The sequence below is a fragment of the Octodon degus genome, unplaced genomic scaffold, assembly GCF_000260255.1.
Source record: "Octodon degus isolate 3935 unplaced genomic scaffold, OctDeg1.0 scaffold00186, whole genome shotgun sequence".
In the NCBI taxonomy this organism is placed as follows: domain Eukaryota; kingdom Metazoa; phylum Chordata; class Mammalia; order Rodentia; family Octodontidae; genus Octodon; species Octodon degus.
In genome coordinates, this window is record NW_004524762.1 from 1,203,101 (window position 1) to 1,221,219 (window position 18,119).

General features: G+C 37.5%; 2 protein-coding genes and 1 non-coding gene across 3 annotated transcripts in view; 1 reads left to right on the forward strand and 2 right to left on the reverse strand.

Moving 5' to 3' along the window:
- Nucleotides 1-338: 338 nt before the first annotated feature.
- On the reverse strand, nucleotides 339-2,712 carry Serp1 (stress associated endoplasmic reticulum protein 1). Its single transcript, XM_004643920.2, has 3 exons — nucleotides 2,192-2,712; nucleotides 1,881-1,956; nucleotides 339-615 (listed from the first exon to the last, which is right to left on the reverse strand). Exons 1-3 carry the CDS (start codon nucleotides 2,273-2,275, stop codon nucleotides 575-577), a joined length of 201 nt encoding a protein of 66 aa, XP_004643977.1. The 5' UTR covers nucleotides 2,276-2,712; the 3' UTR covers nucleotides 339-574.
- Nucleotides 2,713-2,846: 134 nt separating this feature from the next.
- Eif2a (eukaryotic translation initiation factor 2A) overlaps nucleotides 2,847-18,119 on the forward strand; it is a 38,758-nt gene continuing 23,485 nt past the window's right edge. The window contains exons 1-3 of the mRNA XM_023704086.1: nucleotides 2,847-2,949; nucleotides 16,113-16,182; nucleotides 17,763-17,837. Coding sequence (XP_023559854.1) covers nucleotides 2,922-2,949; nucleotides 16,113-16,182; nucleotides 17,763-17,837 — 173 coding nt within the window. The 5' untranslated portion in view covers nucleotides 2,847-2,921. The remainder of the gene's footprint in view (nucleotides 2,950-16,112; nucleotides 16,183-17,762; nucleotides 17,838-18,119) is intronic.
- LOC111813417 lies at nucleotides 6,667-6,778 on the reverse strand. The gene has a single exon (XR_002818690.1). It is a non-coding gene; the product is annotated as a small nucleolar RNA SNORA32 (small nucleolar RNA).

The window sequence follows — 18,119 nt, forward strand, 5'->3', positions numbered from 1 at the left end:
ATGCATTTAGCTTTTAAAAATTTTAGTTGCTAATGCTTGTGGCAAAACTAGGCTGTGTAATTCCTCCATTTATATATAAGCACCTTATTACAGGATAGTTACATGGCCCTATAATAGAGTGTGCTTTCAACTCAATAGTAATAAAGTGCCTAGCTATACAAAAACTTCAAGATTCCAAATTTTACATTAAGCTAATTTCATTTACATATTAGGGTTCATAAACTCTAGACCCTGTCTACACAGATTTAATCTAATTACCCATACTGCATACTATTTTAATAATCACATTAAAAAAAATCTTACTCTTTACTGGCTGAATAAGGGTCCGCTACTATAGCTTAACAATCAAATTTTATTGCTTTATTCATATGGTGCTTTTGCAAGGCACTGTGGTATGGACTAGAAAATCTGGAATGACTTGTGAAGAAACCTTGGAATGACACATAAGGATGATTTGAAAGTCATTCTGAGGCAGGATGCTTTACTGAATTGTTTTTAAACAGGGTATCAAACATCAGGAATGAGTTCAAGTTAAAATTCACAGGAGAATGGAAACATCTTAAGGTCAATCACTTCACATGCCCATCCTGATACTTTGAATAATCTGGAAAATTGCTGTAAAGAAAAAGAACAAATATTAAAATAAGCTTTGAATAAAATAGATCCAGTAACTGAAAAGTATCTAATAAAGTAGTTGTAGAATCTGAAATTATAATCATTTGCAAATACTACCTACCTTCAGTATAGTAAGTGAAGATAGGACTATCTTAATAAACAATCAATGCCTATAAGGAGTTACCATTATTATTATATTATCGTGTGTGCCTGTATGTGTGTGTGTATGAGAGGGAGAGAGAGAGAGTGCACAAGAGCTATGTCGGGGATTGAACCCAAGGCCTTGAACATGCTAGGCAAGTCCTGTAACATGAAGCTACAACCCTAGATCAAATTATTATTCTTGAGTCCTAGCTTCCCTGAACTGTATGTGTAAGTATCAAGGAAAGACTGTCAGTAGGGAATAACTTAAGCACCAAAACACACAGGTTTTTATAGCACAGTATTTATTTTGGTTTATCCTTAAATGATTAAGCATCCTTTTAATGGCCTGGCCTATAACATACATATTTCCTCTTTCTCACACAGCTCAAATTCAATAATCTTTAGGTTATATAAACTGCTTGGCTCTTAGCCATTTAACAAGAAAGCTTCCAACTGATAGGTTTAGAAGAAAGGCAAAGAAACGCTAAATAGAAGTCTTATTAACTTTAGAACGTTGAAAACAGAATCATCTACATCAATATTAACATCTTGCATACTTTCATGATAAATGAAAAAAGGCATTCTGTAATACATTTCCAGAAGCAAGAATCTGTTACTGTAACAGCAGGCTTCCCTCATAACTAATTTCTCTTACCATATGTCAAATGTTTCTTTTAACCTAAAAGCATTTGTCTTAGAAATTGACTTGCCCAACAGGTATACTTCCTCTATAGGGCATTGTCTGTAGGAGCTAAACTTTCCAAAGTATATGCAATCTTTGCCATAAAGATGTCAAGACTGCGGTACAGTTCAATTCTAAGAAGTGTTGTTCATGATGCTCCCAAGTTTCTCTGTAAAAGCACTGATAATGGGGCTGCAAGACAGTCTAAATTCTCATTTCCAGAGGTCCCCGTGATCATTACCAAAGATCTGACCTCTTTTCTCATCTCCTGTGAGCACACGGGAGAAGTTTCTGGAGCACTCCCCTAAGGGCATATGTGGGACAAGTGTTTGGTTCAGAAGAAACAGGGTGGAGAATTTCGCTACAGGGCTCCCTAATGGTCTGTCATCACATCACCCCAAACTTTTCGGCCAGCCCCCTACCCCCTCAAAACACTTACCAGAACCACAAACAACAAAAATGAAAAGAGCCAGTAACCAGGGTCCTACCGACGCCTTCTCTTCGGGGGCATTTCTCTGCAAAAGGAAAAGTCCCGTTTCAGGGGCACAGAGCCCACCCGGCCGCGGGCTCCCACTCCCGGCTGCGCCGGGCCAGGTCACGGGCCCTTGCGCTCCCTCCCAGGTGGCCCTCCGGTCCCGAGCCCTCTACTTAGCATCTGGCTCTCGGTCCCGGCAGCCCAGTCGGCCGGGTCCGGGCAGAACTCCGGCGCGGCGGGGCGGAGCGGAGCGGCGGGGCGCGCGTTCTCCTCACCGAGGTCTTGGCGACGTTGCCGCGCTGGGTGATATTCTTGCTGTGCTTCTCGTTGGCCGTACGGATCCGCTGCTTGGCGACCATCTTCTCGGCGCTGCCACCTGTCCGGCCGCGCTCGGACTCGCTCGCTCGCCTCTCCCCGCTCGCAGGAGGCTCCGCTCCTGGTGCCCGCGCCGCCGGAGCGAGGAGGCTCCCGGGCCAGGTGCCGCCGCTGGGCCTGGGCGCGGCGAGCGCGGGGGCTGAGCGCTGGAGGGGCGCGGGCCGCCGACCACGGCGACCGACCGGCCGGCCGGCGAGGTGGGCGCTCGGGAGGAAGAGGACAGGCCGCCGGGACGCTCTCGCGCCGCTGGGCTGGCCGGGGCTGGAGCGTGGAGCGCGAGAGGTAGGAAACGCAGGAACCAGACAGTGCCGCCCGCTGCCTCGAACTGCTCGGGCTTCGGCTGCCAACGTCAGCACTGGGAAAGCTCCGCCCCGCGGAAATCCAGACCCCGCCCGCTGGAGAGGCTCGGCGAGAGCCGGCGCACCCGCCCTGGCCCGGCCCTCGTGCTCCGGGAGAGCGGAGTGCCAGAGACGCGCATGCGCGCTCCGCGACCGGAAGTGGACGGGCCCCGAGGCGGCCGACCCGGAAGCGCTGACCCGCACGCTCCACGCCGGAGGAGACGTGTAGGGGCCGGGTTCGGCCCTTGTTGAACTTTCCCCCCGGCGTAGGGGTTCCCTTTTCCGGGATAAGATGGCGCCCTCCACGCCGCTGTTGACAGGTGAGTGCTGCATAAGCAAGAGACTCTTACACAGAGATTCTACAGTGCACTTCTACTGAGTAGTTTATCTTGTGTCTTTTCTCTTGAAAACTGCCCTTCGAGCCTTGGAGTCTGACCTCCCGTTTGTTGTGGTTTGCGGAAAGAGACGATTAGTTTTCTGGCCGAGCGCGACGGTCGGAAGTAAGGCCGTGCTCGCTGAGGGTCCCTCCCTTTAGCCCACCCGTCGCTCTTCCCTGCCCCATCGCCGGAACGGGAGCCCTGCAGGCGCGCGTTGCGCTGCTGACCTTGCGTGGAGCCTAGTTAGTCCATTTGGTTTTATGATCTGGACAAAAAAATAACATAAATTAAACATGTGACAACATTTTAAGTACACCCGAGTTCAAGACATTACCAATTCTCTGCTTCCTTCCCTGAGGATATTTGTGGAACTCAGTAGGCTGAGTGAAGCTGTGATGGTGTAGGTTTCAAATGATGGTTGTGGTATCGGTGAGCGTGATAGGAATAATCGAGCAATATTCGGTATTGAATTAGGTGTGAGCATTTTAGAAACAAAACAGTAAAAGACTGCTGGGATTTCAAAGCTCAGGTAGATTGTAGAGTTGAAGAAGATAAACTTAGTCTTGTACAGTGCCTGAGCAGACGTTGGACCAGGATATGGCTATGATCTTTTTATTTAAGTTAGGAAGAAATCTTTGGTTACGTTATGATAACTATAAGGAAGAAAAAAAAAAGTCACTAAGGGAAAGAATGTCTACTTGAGACTTCAATTTGGTGTTTTTTTTTTTTGTTTTTTTTTTTGCGGAACCGGGGATTAAACTCAGGCCCTTGCGCTTGCCAGGGAAGCATTTGTTCTACTGAGCCATCTCCCTGGCCCCTGAGACTTGAATTTGAAAAGCTTTTCTATTTCTTGCCCGTCTATTAGGATCCATACTCTCTCCTATTTAGTCAGACTGCTACAATTCATTCACCAAACATTTATCAAACTTGTTACTGTAATCTATAGGTCATATGTCAAGCTGAGACTAAATAGCATGATTATATAATTATGTATTTTCTCTAGCTTCATAAAGGTAACTGTGTTACTTGGAATTTTTAATACTAAATAGTCAGTAGAACTAGTAAAAGCACATTTTAGAATCTGGCAAATTTTCTCTTTAAGATAGTTCTAAAAGGGGAGAATATTATACTATAAACTCCATTCTACTTAGCATAATAGCATATAGATCCCTTTATACTTTTGGAGTAGCTTCTAAACATTAATTCCTTGCCTTGGCTACTTATTTTACCTTCACTCCTGACTTGTTTATAAATTCCTTTAAACAGTCTGCAGTTCAGTTTAGCACTAGCCTTTTTGTGTTGATTTGGCGGATCTCTTTATCTATTAAAATTAATTTCAAATATTGTTCCGTGAAGCCTGTTCTCACTCTTCCCACTTCTCAATTGTTTGTGTGCGTAGCATTTTTGTTTTCACTTACCACATGGGGTAATTATCTACTTGTTCTGATATTTTTCTCTTCTGCTAGACTCCAAACTTCTTGGTGTTAGATACTTAGTCCAGAACCTAGTAAACAATAAGCACCCTGAATGCTTAATGGAGAAATTAAGTAACAAATAGCTCGTTGCTTACAGTTAAATTAATCAAGGATGACAGTTTTTTAAAATGCTTACAAGCGGGCAGTTTGTAAGACCTTATGTTATCCCAATCAGTTTTCTTTTCTTATCCTCATATTCTTAAGAGTTCCAGAGAGGACTTTATCAGGTTCAACCATACTGCTGATAGACAAGGCCAAGACTGTGTTTAGATCAATCCATTTAATTGTCCATTTCCTATCTTTAAAGTACACTACTTAATCTTTTAAACATTCTCAGTTTAGATTTTTTTTTTTAACTTCCAATATTTTTTATGAATTTAGACTCATTTGCCAGGTGTCGTGACCCCTGCCTGTAGTCTCAGCACTCCAGGAGCCTGAGACAGAAGGATTGCCAGGAATTCAAGGCCAGCATTGTCTACATAGTGAACTCAAGGCCAGCCTTAACTCCACAGTGAAACCTTGTGTCAAAAAAAATTAGACTCATTGGATTATAAAACTAATTTGGAGATTATCTGGTAAATTTTATTAGCAACAACTCTTAATTGAAAATACTAAAAAAACCAAAGCAGGTGAAAAAGGTTTTTTTTTTTTTTTTTTTTTTTTTGTAACTCCTGTAACTTAAAAGCTTTAGTACTGCTAGTTTTAGGTATTCACATGACTACAAAGATCTGCTTTGTTTTATCCCAAGCATCTTAACTTCCCTCTTAAATTCGTTTTTGAGCTGAGAGTCAACCAGCTCAGCAGCTCCAAAAGAAAGCATATTTTTGCCAGTAGTCCCAAGAAAAGTCAAGATCCAATATTTTTAGCGTGGCTTGGCTCTTACCCATCTTTGAATCAGAACATTAGGACCAGTTATATCTTCACCTCTAGTTGATTTTTAAAGGAATTGAGTATTTCCTAAAGAAGAGCCTACTTTGAGGCAATGTAAAGCAACATGAAATCCATATTAGCAGCTTGCTTAGTTGAAGGTACTGAGATAATTATTCAAAATTGAGTCATTTTCCTAAATTGATATGTAGCTCAGCAAATGTAAGTTTTTAAAAGTACATTTTAAAAATTATTACAACTTGTGTTTAACATAGGACACTTGCTTGTTGAAACCCAGTTGCATCATTCTTTCTCCTAGAGCAATAAATGGTACTTGAGTCTTTGAAAAGGCTGGTACCTTTAGAAATGATAATATGTAGTTACAATATTTAACATAATCATTGTTTATAAACAGATAGTGTGAAACTGGAATTTATGTTAATAAAGAACTTTTGAGTTCTGTATTTTCTTCCACTACAATGTGTTGCTGGCCCTCTGATTAAATGACTAAACCATCAGAAGCAGTCACACCAAATGTGAATACACTGTGAAGCTAATTTCACAGTCCATTTTCTGTATTACATTCAGACATTTATAATTAAAATGGATTCCATATTATGAATTGGAAATATTTATTACAGTTGTTGAAAAATTTGTTGAAGCCAAGTTTATTTTTGCTTTTATTAACTTGTAATATGGTTTATGTTGTTATGAACTTGATTTTTAATTTTTCCCATTAAACTTTATATCCATTGATTTAAATTTGTGTGGGGAAGTTGTTCAGGTTGATTATCTAGCAAAGGAGAGATCCAAAAAAAAACCTAGAGTACTTTCTCATGCTAAGGCTTCAATTTAGGGAAATAGGAAACAAAGTAATTGTTTTATTTTATTTTTTTAATTTCTTAAGTGTATTTTTTATTTAAAGAAAATTTCATGTGATTTAATACTCATTAAGGTCACTTTAATGAGGCTGTCTTCAGGGTAGCCCTTTTAAAAAGACCTGAAGCTTATTCCAGCCATCCCATCTGTCCTATATGATAGATAATTAGAGTCATCAGTGAGTTCTGGAAGCAGCCTAGGTCTTATACTTCATTGATAATTAACTAGAGGGCCTGGAGGAGATAGCTCAGCGGCATAAGCACCTGCCTGGCAAAGCACAAGGAAGGTAGATCTGAAGTAACCCATTACACCGCCCCTCCCCCCATAGAACAAACTAGAGAAGCCAAACCTGGAAAGATCTTAAGCATGCTTTGTGGTGAGCAATAATTTTAAATATGGCAGTTGTAAATAATATTGTACGGTGTTCACCTAGGCAATGTAATGTTCCCAACAGGTTGATTGCTAACAAGGTAGCAGACAGAAAACCTAGTGGGAAATTTTTTTATGGTCATGTCCACAGCAAAAGTAATTGTTTTAAATAGTAATTTATATGTATGAATAAAGCTATAATGATCCAATGTGATTGTTATAAATTCTCTTGTAAAACATTGTGTACAAAGAACATTGGTTAATTTGACAACTACTCTCATTGTAGCTTTTATAAGTATTTTGTCTCATAGAGTATTTTTGCCATAGTACAAGAATCTTGGTTTATTCAATATTTGACTAAAACTCTACATATTGTCCAGTATTCTCAAGCACAAAAAGCTTTGAATTGATTTAGTTTCTTGCCATATTGAGAATAAAGAATCACTACCAAAAATCATGTGATTTTTAAAAGAAAAAATTGATACAATTTAAGACTTTGTAATGGTGAGGATTGGGGAGGAAAATGGACCTTTATATCCTGTAGATGGGAATGTAAATTAGTATTACCATTATGGAAATGAATGTGGAGGTTCTGTAAAAACCTAAAGATAAAACTACCATATGAACCAGCTATAGCACTCCTTGGTATATACCCAAAAGAATTAAAGTAAGTATACTATAAAGATATCCATAGTATAATTCACAATTATTGCAGTATAATTCACAATAACCAAGACGTGAAATCAGCCTAGGTGTCTATCAGAAGTGAATGGATAAAGAAAATAGTACATATGCATGATGGAGTATGAAAAATGAAATCAGAAAACAAAAATAGATGAAACTTTAGTCCATGTTAAGAAAACTAAATCAGACTCAGAAAGGCAAGTATTGCACGTTATGTAGGATCTAGAACAAAAAAGATGACATGAAAGTAGAAGAGAGACTATTAGACAGGAGGAGGGTTAGAGGAAAAAGGGAACATAAGGAAAAGTTAAAAAGCTGACCAAATAGTTCAATGGATTGAAGTGCCTGCAAGCAGGCACAGGGGCTGGGGGTTTGATCCCTGGGTCTGCCGTGCCAGCCCCGCCCCAGGGGTGTGCTGAGACAGCAATTGAGACTGGGTGTGGTGGCGTGCACCTGTAATCCCAACTCTTCGGAGGCTGTAAACAGGTAGATCACTACTAGTAGTGAGATCCTGAACACCCTGTAAATCCTTCCCTAAAATAAAATTAAAAAAAAAAGGAAAAGTTAAAAAGGGAGAGATATGATCAAAATATGTTCCGTGCATTATGAAAATATCATAGTGGCCATTCATAGTGGTACACCTATAATCCCATGACTTGGGAGGCTGAGGCAGTATGAGTACTCTGCAAGTTCAAGGCCAGCCTGGGCTACATATAGAGTTCAAGACCCAGTCTCAAAAAAATGAGACAGACAGAGACAGAGACAGAGACAGACACACACACACACAGACCAATCGACCACAGGAAACCCTAAACTCCAATTACTAAGCACTGTGTGTGTGTGTGTGTGTGTGTGTGTGTGTGTTGGAAAAGTTCACAGAAGTCACAATAATGGTAAATAGAGTTAGGTGTACTTTTCACCCAGCTTTCCCCAATGATAACAACGTATACAGTACTGTTAGAACCATGGTATGTTGTTAACATGGATACTGGTACAGTAGTATTTACTAAACTACATTCCTTATTCAGATTTTACCTGTATGTCTTTGTACATATACATAGGTGCTAAGAAGTGTTATCTGTATAGATTCATGCAACCAGCACTATTAGAATATAGAACTGTTCCTTCAAAAAACTATTGTGGTATTCTCTTACAATATGACCTTTCTTCCAGCTATGATTTTTGACAATTGCTGATCTATCCTGTATTGTGTTAATTTTATCATTTTTTAGGAGTGTTGTATAAATTTATAGAAAATGTAACTTTTGGGTTTATTTAGAATGTGAGCATACACGTATTGAAAAGCTGTTGATTAATTGACTCAAGATTTTCCTCTCAGAAATGTACTAAAACAAGAATTGGAGACCATATCAGACTTTGGATATTACCTCAACAGAACAGAATGGCACTTTACACTGGCTTTTAAAATGCCAAGTGTTGACTTCTAGGTTTTTGAATTAATAATTTGCATGAAAAAGTATGGATAAAATGCATTTTATTTTTCTCACTACTGGGGGGAGTTCCCACCTGTCTTAGTCTGGGACAAAGGTCTGCAATACAGATTTTTTTTTGGGTGGGGGTAGAAGGCAACTTTATTACACTTTTTCTGAGCTTCAGATTCTAAGGATATATCATCCTTATATTTGGTTATGGCTCAAAGTGGAAAAACCATTCTAGAACATGGAGAAAGTTGTCTGTCTGACTTTCTATTTTTTAATTTATTTTTTATTTTTTTGTTTTTTTAACTCAGTAAACTGAGTTTAATTTCAGTAAACCTTAATTTGTCTTTCTTGTCCTTTTTACTCTGTTCTTGAATTTAATTTGAAAAGAGCATAATAACAATTGATGAGACACAAGAAGTGGCACACATTTAAAAGAACAAGATGACAGTTACTCAACTGTGGTTTTTATATTGCACATTGCTGTCCAATGTGATTGCTCAGATGGTAGGTATTAGCATGCAGACCTAAGTTCTGATGTTGACTGGTTTGTAAGAAGCTCTGACACTGGATTTTTTTTAAATTTCCCCGAGTAATTCTGATATTCACTCAAGTATGCTGTGGATTTACTGTGCAAGGCCTGCTGCTGTGCCTTCTTAGTGCATTAACTCATTTAATTTTCAAAATAATCCACGAGGTATATTATTCAGATACAAAAAGTAAATTATTCAAGGAAACCTAGTTTGTTTCAAACCTGCTGGTCTGTTTCCAGTATGTATAGGGAAAAAAAAATCCCCCCAGTTCTGAGAAAATTCTTTTACATAGTGTATGTATGGGGAATCTACATAACTACATTAAAGTTATTGATCTAGTCGCTCCTTATAATACTGTCAATTAACAAACATCCCATTCCTACCAAAGTCTGTCAAGTTTAACTATATCCAAATACCTTGAGCATTTCAGTCTATTCATCCCCTAGAGACTTTTATACTTCATTTCCAGCTAGTTCAAGGATACAGCATTGCCTCATTGCTTAATTTTTTTTTCTATAATTTTATTGAGAAACAAATAGCAATGAGATAATTTCAAACCAAATTGGCAGGACAGTTTCAATAATTAACACATTGCATACATTCTTCCTAGTGGTTAATTGCTATACACGATGCAGACATGATATCCTATTTACAAACACTATTAGAACAAATCCCTCTATTCATTAAGAGAATGTAACTATATATCTATCCCAACCACTTTGAATACACAGATACAAAATGGACATTTATCTGTATCCCCTTTTTTTGTTAAGTTCCGTTATTTGAATATTATAGGTGTGTTAACTCAGCAAAGTATTCTAAGAGTCCAGTAGTCCATAATAGTATTGGGTCTTCCGCTTCCTGACAATGTCAGAAATTGTTGACCTGAGTCCCCTACAGCTCAACATAACACCATGGCTTTACTTCTTATACTTTGTTTTTATACTTTTTTGCTAGATGGTTAAGATCAAGGTAAAGCAGGACCTATGCAACAAGAGTTGTAGCTTTTGGGTTTGATAAGGTCAATGAAGTCCCCTCAGGATTTATGCTAAGATCCTGTACCTCAGATTGTAGAACCTTTGTCAGTGTCAGCCATGTGATGAGTCATGGCCATTGCTTGGCCAATGTGCTCTCTGTGAAAGCCTGAGAGAATGTTTTCTCTCCATGTGACTCTCCTTAGGCACACTACATCATCAATCACTTTCCTCTTTGGCCCCATAATCTCCTTGATCAGAAAATTTGGGACACTACTGAGTTACGTGACGTTACAGTACAAGTTCTCATATGCCCTGAGTCTTAATTGACCTTCGAAGGCTAAGGCTAAAATGTTGGCTTTCCTTGCGGCCCTCCTTTTTCTCTAATTGTGTTCTGCAAACTTAGATTGTTAACCCTCCAGTCAAATACAGATTTTTAAAGTGAAAAAAATTTCTGCTATTTACCTTGATACCCTGAGAATTCCTACTGTTCTACTGAGAAAGACTACCTTTATGAATTCTGGAATATAGCTGCAGTTAGATTAATAGAACAGAGAGCTTGGGTGCATTAGCCTTTCCCAATTAGATTGCAGCTTCATTGGGACTGCACTGAAAATGTGCCATTTTGTTATCTTAAATTTATATATGAATTCTGAAAGAGAATTCTTCCTGTGTTGGATTCCACTATAGTTTGTGAGAAATCTTATTATGCTGACAAAATGTTATGTAAGTAGGGATAAGGTATACTGTAATTTGGTCAAATAAACTCCCTAACTTGAGAAATTCCTTTTTTTATTAACACTTCAAATGTTTAAAACTTCTAGTATTACCAATGACCTATTCTTTTCTAAATTGTAATGAGTCATATGTAATATTGCATCACATCATTGATTTGGTCATGAGAAATCTCACTTTGTCATAAGAAGACTAAAGAATTAAACTTTAGAGTTGGAGATGTAGCTCAGTGGTAGAGCAAAAGCTTAGCATAGCATGAATAAAGCCCTGGGTTCACTCCAGAACACCACAATAAATAAATAAAGCAATTTTATCATTTTTAAATCTCAGAAAATGCTTATCTCTAATGCAGTGAGAGATTTTTAAAAATCTGTAATGGCTAGCACATGATAGAGCTATATATAGACCAAATTATATAAAATCTTGTAAGCTGTAATGTAAGGAGTTTGGATTTTGAAATATGCAGTGGTTTTCTGGGCTCCATTCTATTCTAGGCAAAATTATCTACAGGGACAAATTGTTTTGGAAGATAGTTCTATCTCGTGTTTTATATATGAGGAAAATATGGCACCCAGTGCTGTACTTGTCAGTGTCTAACGAGAAATTCATTGCTCAGTTGTACATTTACTTCTTTTTTATCTCTTCACTAAATTGGTAGTTCCATGAAAGCATAGATTTTGTTTATTAGTGGTTCTTTTGTTTTTGTTGTAACTTTAGATTATTTGCTGGGCTTTTGGACCATCAAATATCTGAAATTTGAACTATTTAATTCTTAGATAGAATATCAGTGTTCTGATAACTGCCTCTTGACTGTTCTTGAGAAGAGAAAGGAAATAGGGATTAGAATTGGAGCCAAGACTGGCTCTACCTACCAGTTTTCGTAGTTTTTTAATAACCAGAAGAAGAGTAAGTGATTTGTGAATAACTACCAAAAAAGGAAGCAGATATAATGGTAGCCTCAGACCTTGATAAAACTTTATTCAGCTTCTATAGAGTTGTTGGTAGCAAGACTTCTAGCTGATAAAATATCAACACATCACCAAGTCTTCTTGATTTTCTAGTATTGCATATTTATTTCCCAATTTTTGTCTCAATTGTTGGTCCAAATTCTATAATCTCTGGTGCGATTATTGTAGAAGCATTTAAAAAACTCTCATATCTATTATTAATCCCTACCACCTCATTTTCTGTGGTGTATGAGATTGGCTTTTTCAAAATTCAAATCTGGATTTAATAGTCTGCCTAAAGCACTTGAGGTTTCCCAACATCCTTCAGATACAAACCAACACTGCTTAATTTATCCTTGGACTAAACCTTATTTTCTTTTCCAGGTTCATCTTGCAGCTACACAGGGCTTTGCATTCAATTCTGATGCTGTCAGTTCTCTTTCCATGGAGTTCTTGAAATTACTGCTGTTCTCTTAGCTTATTAAATTAACTGCTATTCATTCTCCTGGTTTCGGCATAGGAGTTACTCATGGTTTATTTATATAGAGTGTACTGTGCATTTCTACTAGTCTGTGAAAAGAAGCAATTCTTTAATTTATTTCATCTCCTTTTTTCAATTGTTTTTATTTTTTCTCTTACTTTCTTATACATTTTTCTTTTTTTCTTTCTTCTTCCAAATAGACATGCATATATGTGATAATATGACTAGCGAGTTGAAAGACAATACTATGTATTACAACAAATACTGTGAAATTCATATTACTTTAAGTGAAATTCTGTATCACTTGTAATTTTTGTCTTAATTCTCATTTGTACTCTCTTTTAAAAATAATAAAAAAATCAAACCACTAAAAATAAAATAAAAAATAAATTGTTCCCCAAAGCATCATGTGCTTTCATGTGGGGCTTTTGGGATCAACTAGATCATGGTTGTGTGATACTTGCTGAGTCTACTGATTGGATTAGTACAATTCTGGGTGGGACTGTATAGATTTATTGAAGAGGCAAGACCCACCCAGAGTGTGAGTTGCACCAAGCAAGAGGCTTGTTTGTAGCTGAATGGAATGAAAGGGAAGGGGAAGCTTGCTGCGGCTGTTTCTTGCTTGCCTTGTCAAGACTTTCTCCTTTGCCATGCACCTCTCCATGTGACCTTGCCTTGGAGCCAGTAGACAACAGGCTGAAGCCTGTACAAAGTAGGAGCTAAAATAAACCTTTCCTCCTTTAACTTGTGGGTGTTGGGTATTGTGTCCTAAAAACAACAAAGTAACTAAGGCACTGATCGATTTGTATGTCAACTTCATATCATGTGTTCTATAGAACCATGTATCTTCCTTTGTAGTACTAAATTAAGTTATATAGTTTTATATATTTGCTTAATTTGATAAATGTGAAGCTGGGTGTGGTGGTGCATGCCTGTAATCCCAGCACTTAGTAGGCTGAGAGAGAAGGATTGCTACAAGTTTGAGACTGGCCTAAGCTACATAGTGTCTTCAAGCCAGCCTGTACTACAGAGCAAGACCCTGTCTCCAAAAACAAAACAAAGAAAGGAAACAAAAAAAAAAATGATACTATGTGCTGAGTTTATGCAGTCAGGCACAAGAGTGCTTTTCCTAACTATTGTATATACAATGCTAAGTATAAATAGGACCTAGGAGTTAGGTGTCCTCTGCATCACCCCCCATAAACATTAGTTGAATGAATAAATTAATTTATTTGGGTCAGCTTTAGATTCAGCCATTTAAAAGAGTATTATGAATGCCCCACATATTTATTTAGTCATGAACTTTGTCCTCACTTAATTTTTTAGATATTACTACCATTAGGGCTTAGTAAATGAACATATTGTATTTGTTGTCTTAGTTTTAGAAAGTGTAAATATGTTACTATCTTATGGTTTTAAGAATTTTAAATACATGTTATGTTCATGGTTTTTTGGGTTTTTTGTTTTTGTTTTTTTTGGTTTTTTTTTTTGGTTTTTTGTTTTGTTTTGTTTTGTTTTGTTTTGCAGTGCCAGGGATTGAACTCAGGACCTTGTGCTTGCCAGGAAAGCGCTTATTCTACTGAGCTATCTCCTGGCCCCCAAGATAGTTTATATGAAGCATACAGATACGTGTTCCAGCATTTCCCTTTTACAGATTAAGGCACTGTTCGAAGATAGTGATACGTTTAAGGTTTCACAGCCCATTGTAAACTTAGCTCTGCCAGAGTTCATGTCAATTCAAACCCCAGTGTATATGCCTTTGTTGTACCTATGACAATGAAAGTTAAAATTTTTTATTCATCTTTTTAATTTTAATTTTATTTGTACATGGTACACAATGATTATATCCATATGGGAGAGTTGGGAATCACATTTTGTTTTACTTCCCCTTCATCCTTTCTTCTTATACCCTCCATCTATTGATTCTTTTCTCATTGTAAAAGACCTCTGTATCACTGTTTCCTATTATTTATCTTTTACTTCATTATTCATATCTTGGGTTTCTCATTTAAGAGAAACCATTGATATTTAAGCTTGTATGTCTGACTTATATCATTTAACATTGTGGTGGTCTCTAGAAGAATCCCTTTTCCTATAAATCAAATTTAATCTTTATAGCAGAGTAGGACTTCATTATAAATGAGTACCACATTTTCTTGTTTATTGTTTTGTTTTGTTTTGGGTTGTGATTTTTTGAGATAGTATCTCACTTTGTGAGTGCAGGCTGGCCTTGAACTTGCTACAGTCCTCCTGCCTCAGACTCCCAAGAGCTGGGATTGCAGACATGGGATACCACGCCCGTCGAGTAAATTTTCTTTATCCTTTAATTTAGTAGTGAACGTATAGGCCACATCCAAGTGTTTGCTGTTGTGCATTGTGCTGCTATAAACATGGGTATGTATATATCGCTATGATACGGTATCTTTAACTCTTTTAGAAAGGTATCTAGAAGGAGAATAGCTAAGTTGAATGGAATTTCTATATTTAGTTTAGTTAGGAATCTCCATACTGACTCCCATAATGATTGTACTCATTTAATTCCCACCAACAATATACATGAGTTCCTTTTCCCCTGCACCAGCATTTATTAACTTGTTTTCTTGAAGGTTGCCATTCTTTGTAATTAAGATGAAATCACAGTATTGTCTTAATTTGCATTTCTCTAATGGCAGATGTGCTGAATGTTTTATTCATGCGTTTGTTGAATACTTCTTCTGTGCAGTTTCTTTTTATTGCAGTTGCCCATTCTTTTAGCTGGATGTTTTGGGAGGCATTTTTTTTTTTTTTTTTTTTTTGAGTTCTTCATATATTCTACATGTTAGAGAAATTGCAAGTCCTTTAAGGAGTAGCTAGCAAAAAAAAAAAACAAACCAAAAAATTCCCATACTGTCGGTTATTTCCTTCATTTTAAAAAAGCTTTTTAATTTGATACGTTGATTTTTAATGTTATTTCTTGTGCAACTGAATTTCTGTTCAGAAAGTCCTTGTATACACCTGTGTCTCCAAGAATTTTACCTATTTTGTCTTCCAATAGGTTAAGTATTTCAGTTTTGGTATTCAGACTTTTGCATCATTTTGATTTTAGTTTAATACATGGTCAGAGGTACAGGCCTAGCTTCAGTCTTTGGCATGTGTATAACCAGCTTTCCTAGCATCACTTACTGTCTTTCCTCCAGCATGTTTTTTGCCTGTTGTTGTCTTGGGTGTACCCCTACTTTCTGTATTCCCTAGCTAGAAAGTGTGGGGGCCCTGTGAGAGCTTTCTAACAATTGGGTTTAGCATGCTGAATGTCCCCTAAAACAGCACTCCCATTTGTATGTAGAATGAGGGGAGACTTAATTTTTTTGTGTTGGGTAAACCTTGGCGGTCAAATCTAAGAGCAGTCTACCACTGAACTATATACTCACCCCTTTATATTTTTTATTTTGCCACAAGGTCTTGCTAAGTTGACTATAGACTAGACTCAAACTTGTAGTCTTCCTGCTACAGCCTCCTAAGCAGGTGAGATTATAGGTGTGACCTGTTTTTATTTATAAAAGTTATATATTTTCTCAGTAGTGAAACATGTAATAGGGTAAGACAGTGTGCCTTTTAGTGTCAACATTTATGGTACAATGAACACTGTATAATGATTTCTTTAACATATTGAAGGCTTTTTAAAAAAAACAGAATTGAGTTTTTGGTAGCTAAATCATTGTGGTTCTTTCCATTATATTTCTTTAGTACGAGGATCAGAAGGACTGTACATGGTAAATGGCCCACCACATTTTACAGAAAGCACTGTATTTCCAAGGTATGGTTTATTTTGTTAAGTGTCATTGTAGGAAATATAAGTACATTCTAAACTGCTTTTACAGTTGGTACATTTTAAACAACAAAGTAAAAAACTTGTTTTGTAGGATATAATATATAATATTGACAGAAAATGTAAAAAGTACATATTCTTTATGAAAAAAAATATTTTCAGATTTGGACACAGTTGCCAAAACTTATTTTTTTTTTAAATTTTTATTTTTATTTATTTGAGAGAGAGAGAGAGAGAGAGAGAGAGAGAGAGGTGTGTGTGTGTGTGTGGCCAGCTCAGCCCACCAGGGGGCAGGGCTGGCTGGCATGTGGTGCTGGGGGATTGAACCGTGATCCCTGATGCCTTGCCAAGCTTGTTCTAAGTAGGTGCTTTAGACCACTGAGCCATCTCTCCAGCCCCAAAACTTATTTTTTTTTAATGGAGGGAAATGATACTAAGGAAAAGTATAGGCACTAGTGTAATTGAGTTCAGGCCTTTGGTTTGGAAGAGTTTTATCTAAAAGAATGAGAAAAATTTGCAAGTTTTTTACATACCTTGTAAAGTTTTGGCTACTTGATAACAGTATTATTGTCAAGTAGTTGGACTTTGGGGTCAATGAGATAGCTCAGTGGACTAAAGCGCCTGCTTAGGCACACTTAGGTAAAGCGTGGGGACTGTGGTTTGATCCCTGGCACCACACTGCCAGCCCCGCCCTGAGGACAGGCAGAGCCAGCCAGAGTCCAGGTGGGCATGGTGGTACGCTCCTATAATCCAAGTGCTGGGGAGGCTGAAAGCAGGAGGATCACCATGAGTCTGAGCTGCATGGTGAAACCCTGTAACAACCAAATTTAAAAAAAAAAAAAAAGTATTTGGATTTCCACAAATGCTGTACAGAATCCTACATTGACCTTTAATATGAATATTTTCTTATTGTTAGAAGTTCTGTCTTTATAAGTGAGAAGTTGATAGGCTTTGTCCTTCAAATCTGGGGACATTGGTTGGCCACTTGAATGTATTCTGTCCGTCACTGTTCTGCTATGTGGGTGATCTGGGACCATAAAATCTTCTTTTGAAATCCTTCAGTCTTTGTAAAATCAGGGCTGACAACTGGTAACTTTCAAACTCAGTTATATTTTTGTGGTTTCCACACAAACCATTTATTCCAAAATAGGTCTGTTTGTCTCTTAAGATTAATCTGTTGGAATAAAGTCAGTTTCCAGCTTACTTTACAGTGGTCGTTGGTACTGCAGTCTAAAAAAGATATTTTCACAGGCTAAAGCTTTGTGGAATGTTTTCTGAACTTTCCCAAAGTCAAAAAGACCATGAAAGGGTTTGAATTTATTGAGAAAATCAAGGCAGTCGCGACAATACATATAACCAATGAAAGACTTGAAAAAGAAATTTCAGAACTGCTTTAGAAAGTGGCACATGTCCCATGTTCAAGTCAAGGGAAATATTTTACAGGGGATTAGTGTTTTTAATAAAATAATAGATTGTATAAATTAATAGATAAATTAATAGACTGTAGTCTTTGTAATCATATTTTTGAAAAGCATTAATGTTTTATTATATTTTTTTGTCATTTTCAGGGAATCTGGGAAAAACTGCAAAATTTATACCTTTAGTAAGGATGGGACCTTGTTTGCCTGGGGCAATGGAGAAAAGTTAGTGTTCATTTCTATAGCATTATATCCTATGTGGGTCATGAACATGAATATAACTGACATAATTTGAATAACATGTACGTGAGTGTCATTAATGTTATTAATGATTTATGAATGTCATGATGTAGTGAGGCAACTACAAATACTCCCAAAGGGATATATAGATATATATTGTCTCCGTATATAGATATATAGATACATATTGTCTCAGTTACTTTTCTCTCTTTTTTAAAAATTTTATTTATTTATTTATGTGTGTGTGTGTGTGTGTGTGTGTGTGTG

Excerpts from the sequence above, each read along its gene's own strand:
- Serp1 (XM_004643920.2), bottom strand. The coding sequence starts at position 2,275 with ATGGTCGCCAAGCAGCGGATCCGTACGGCCAACGAGAAGCACAGCAAG. Across the intron at positions 1,957-2,191 it reads GCAACGTCGCCAAGACCTCG|AGAAATGCCCCCGAAGAGAA; the intron begins GTGAGGAGAACG and ends TTCCTTTTGCAG. Across the intron at positions 616-1,880 it reads TTTTGTTGTTTGTGGTTCTG|CAATTTTCCAGATTATTCAA; the intron begins GTAAGTGTTTTG and ends TTTTCTTTACAG.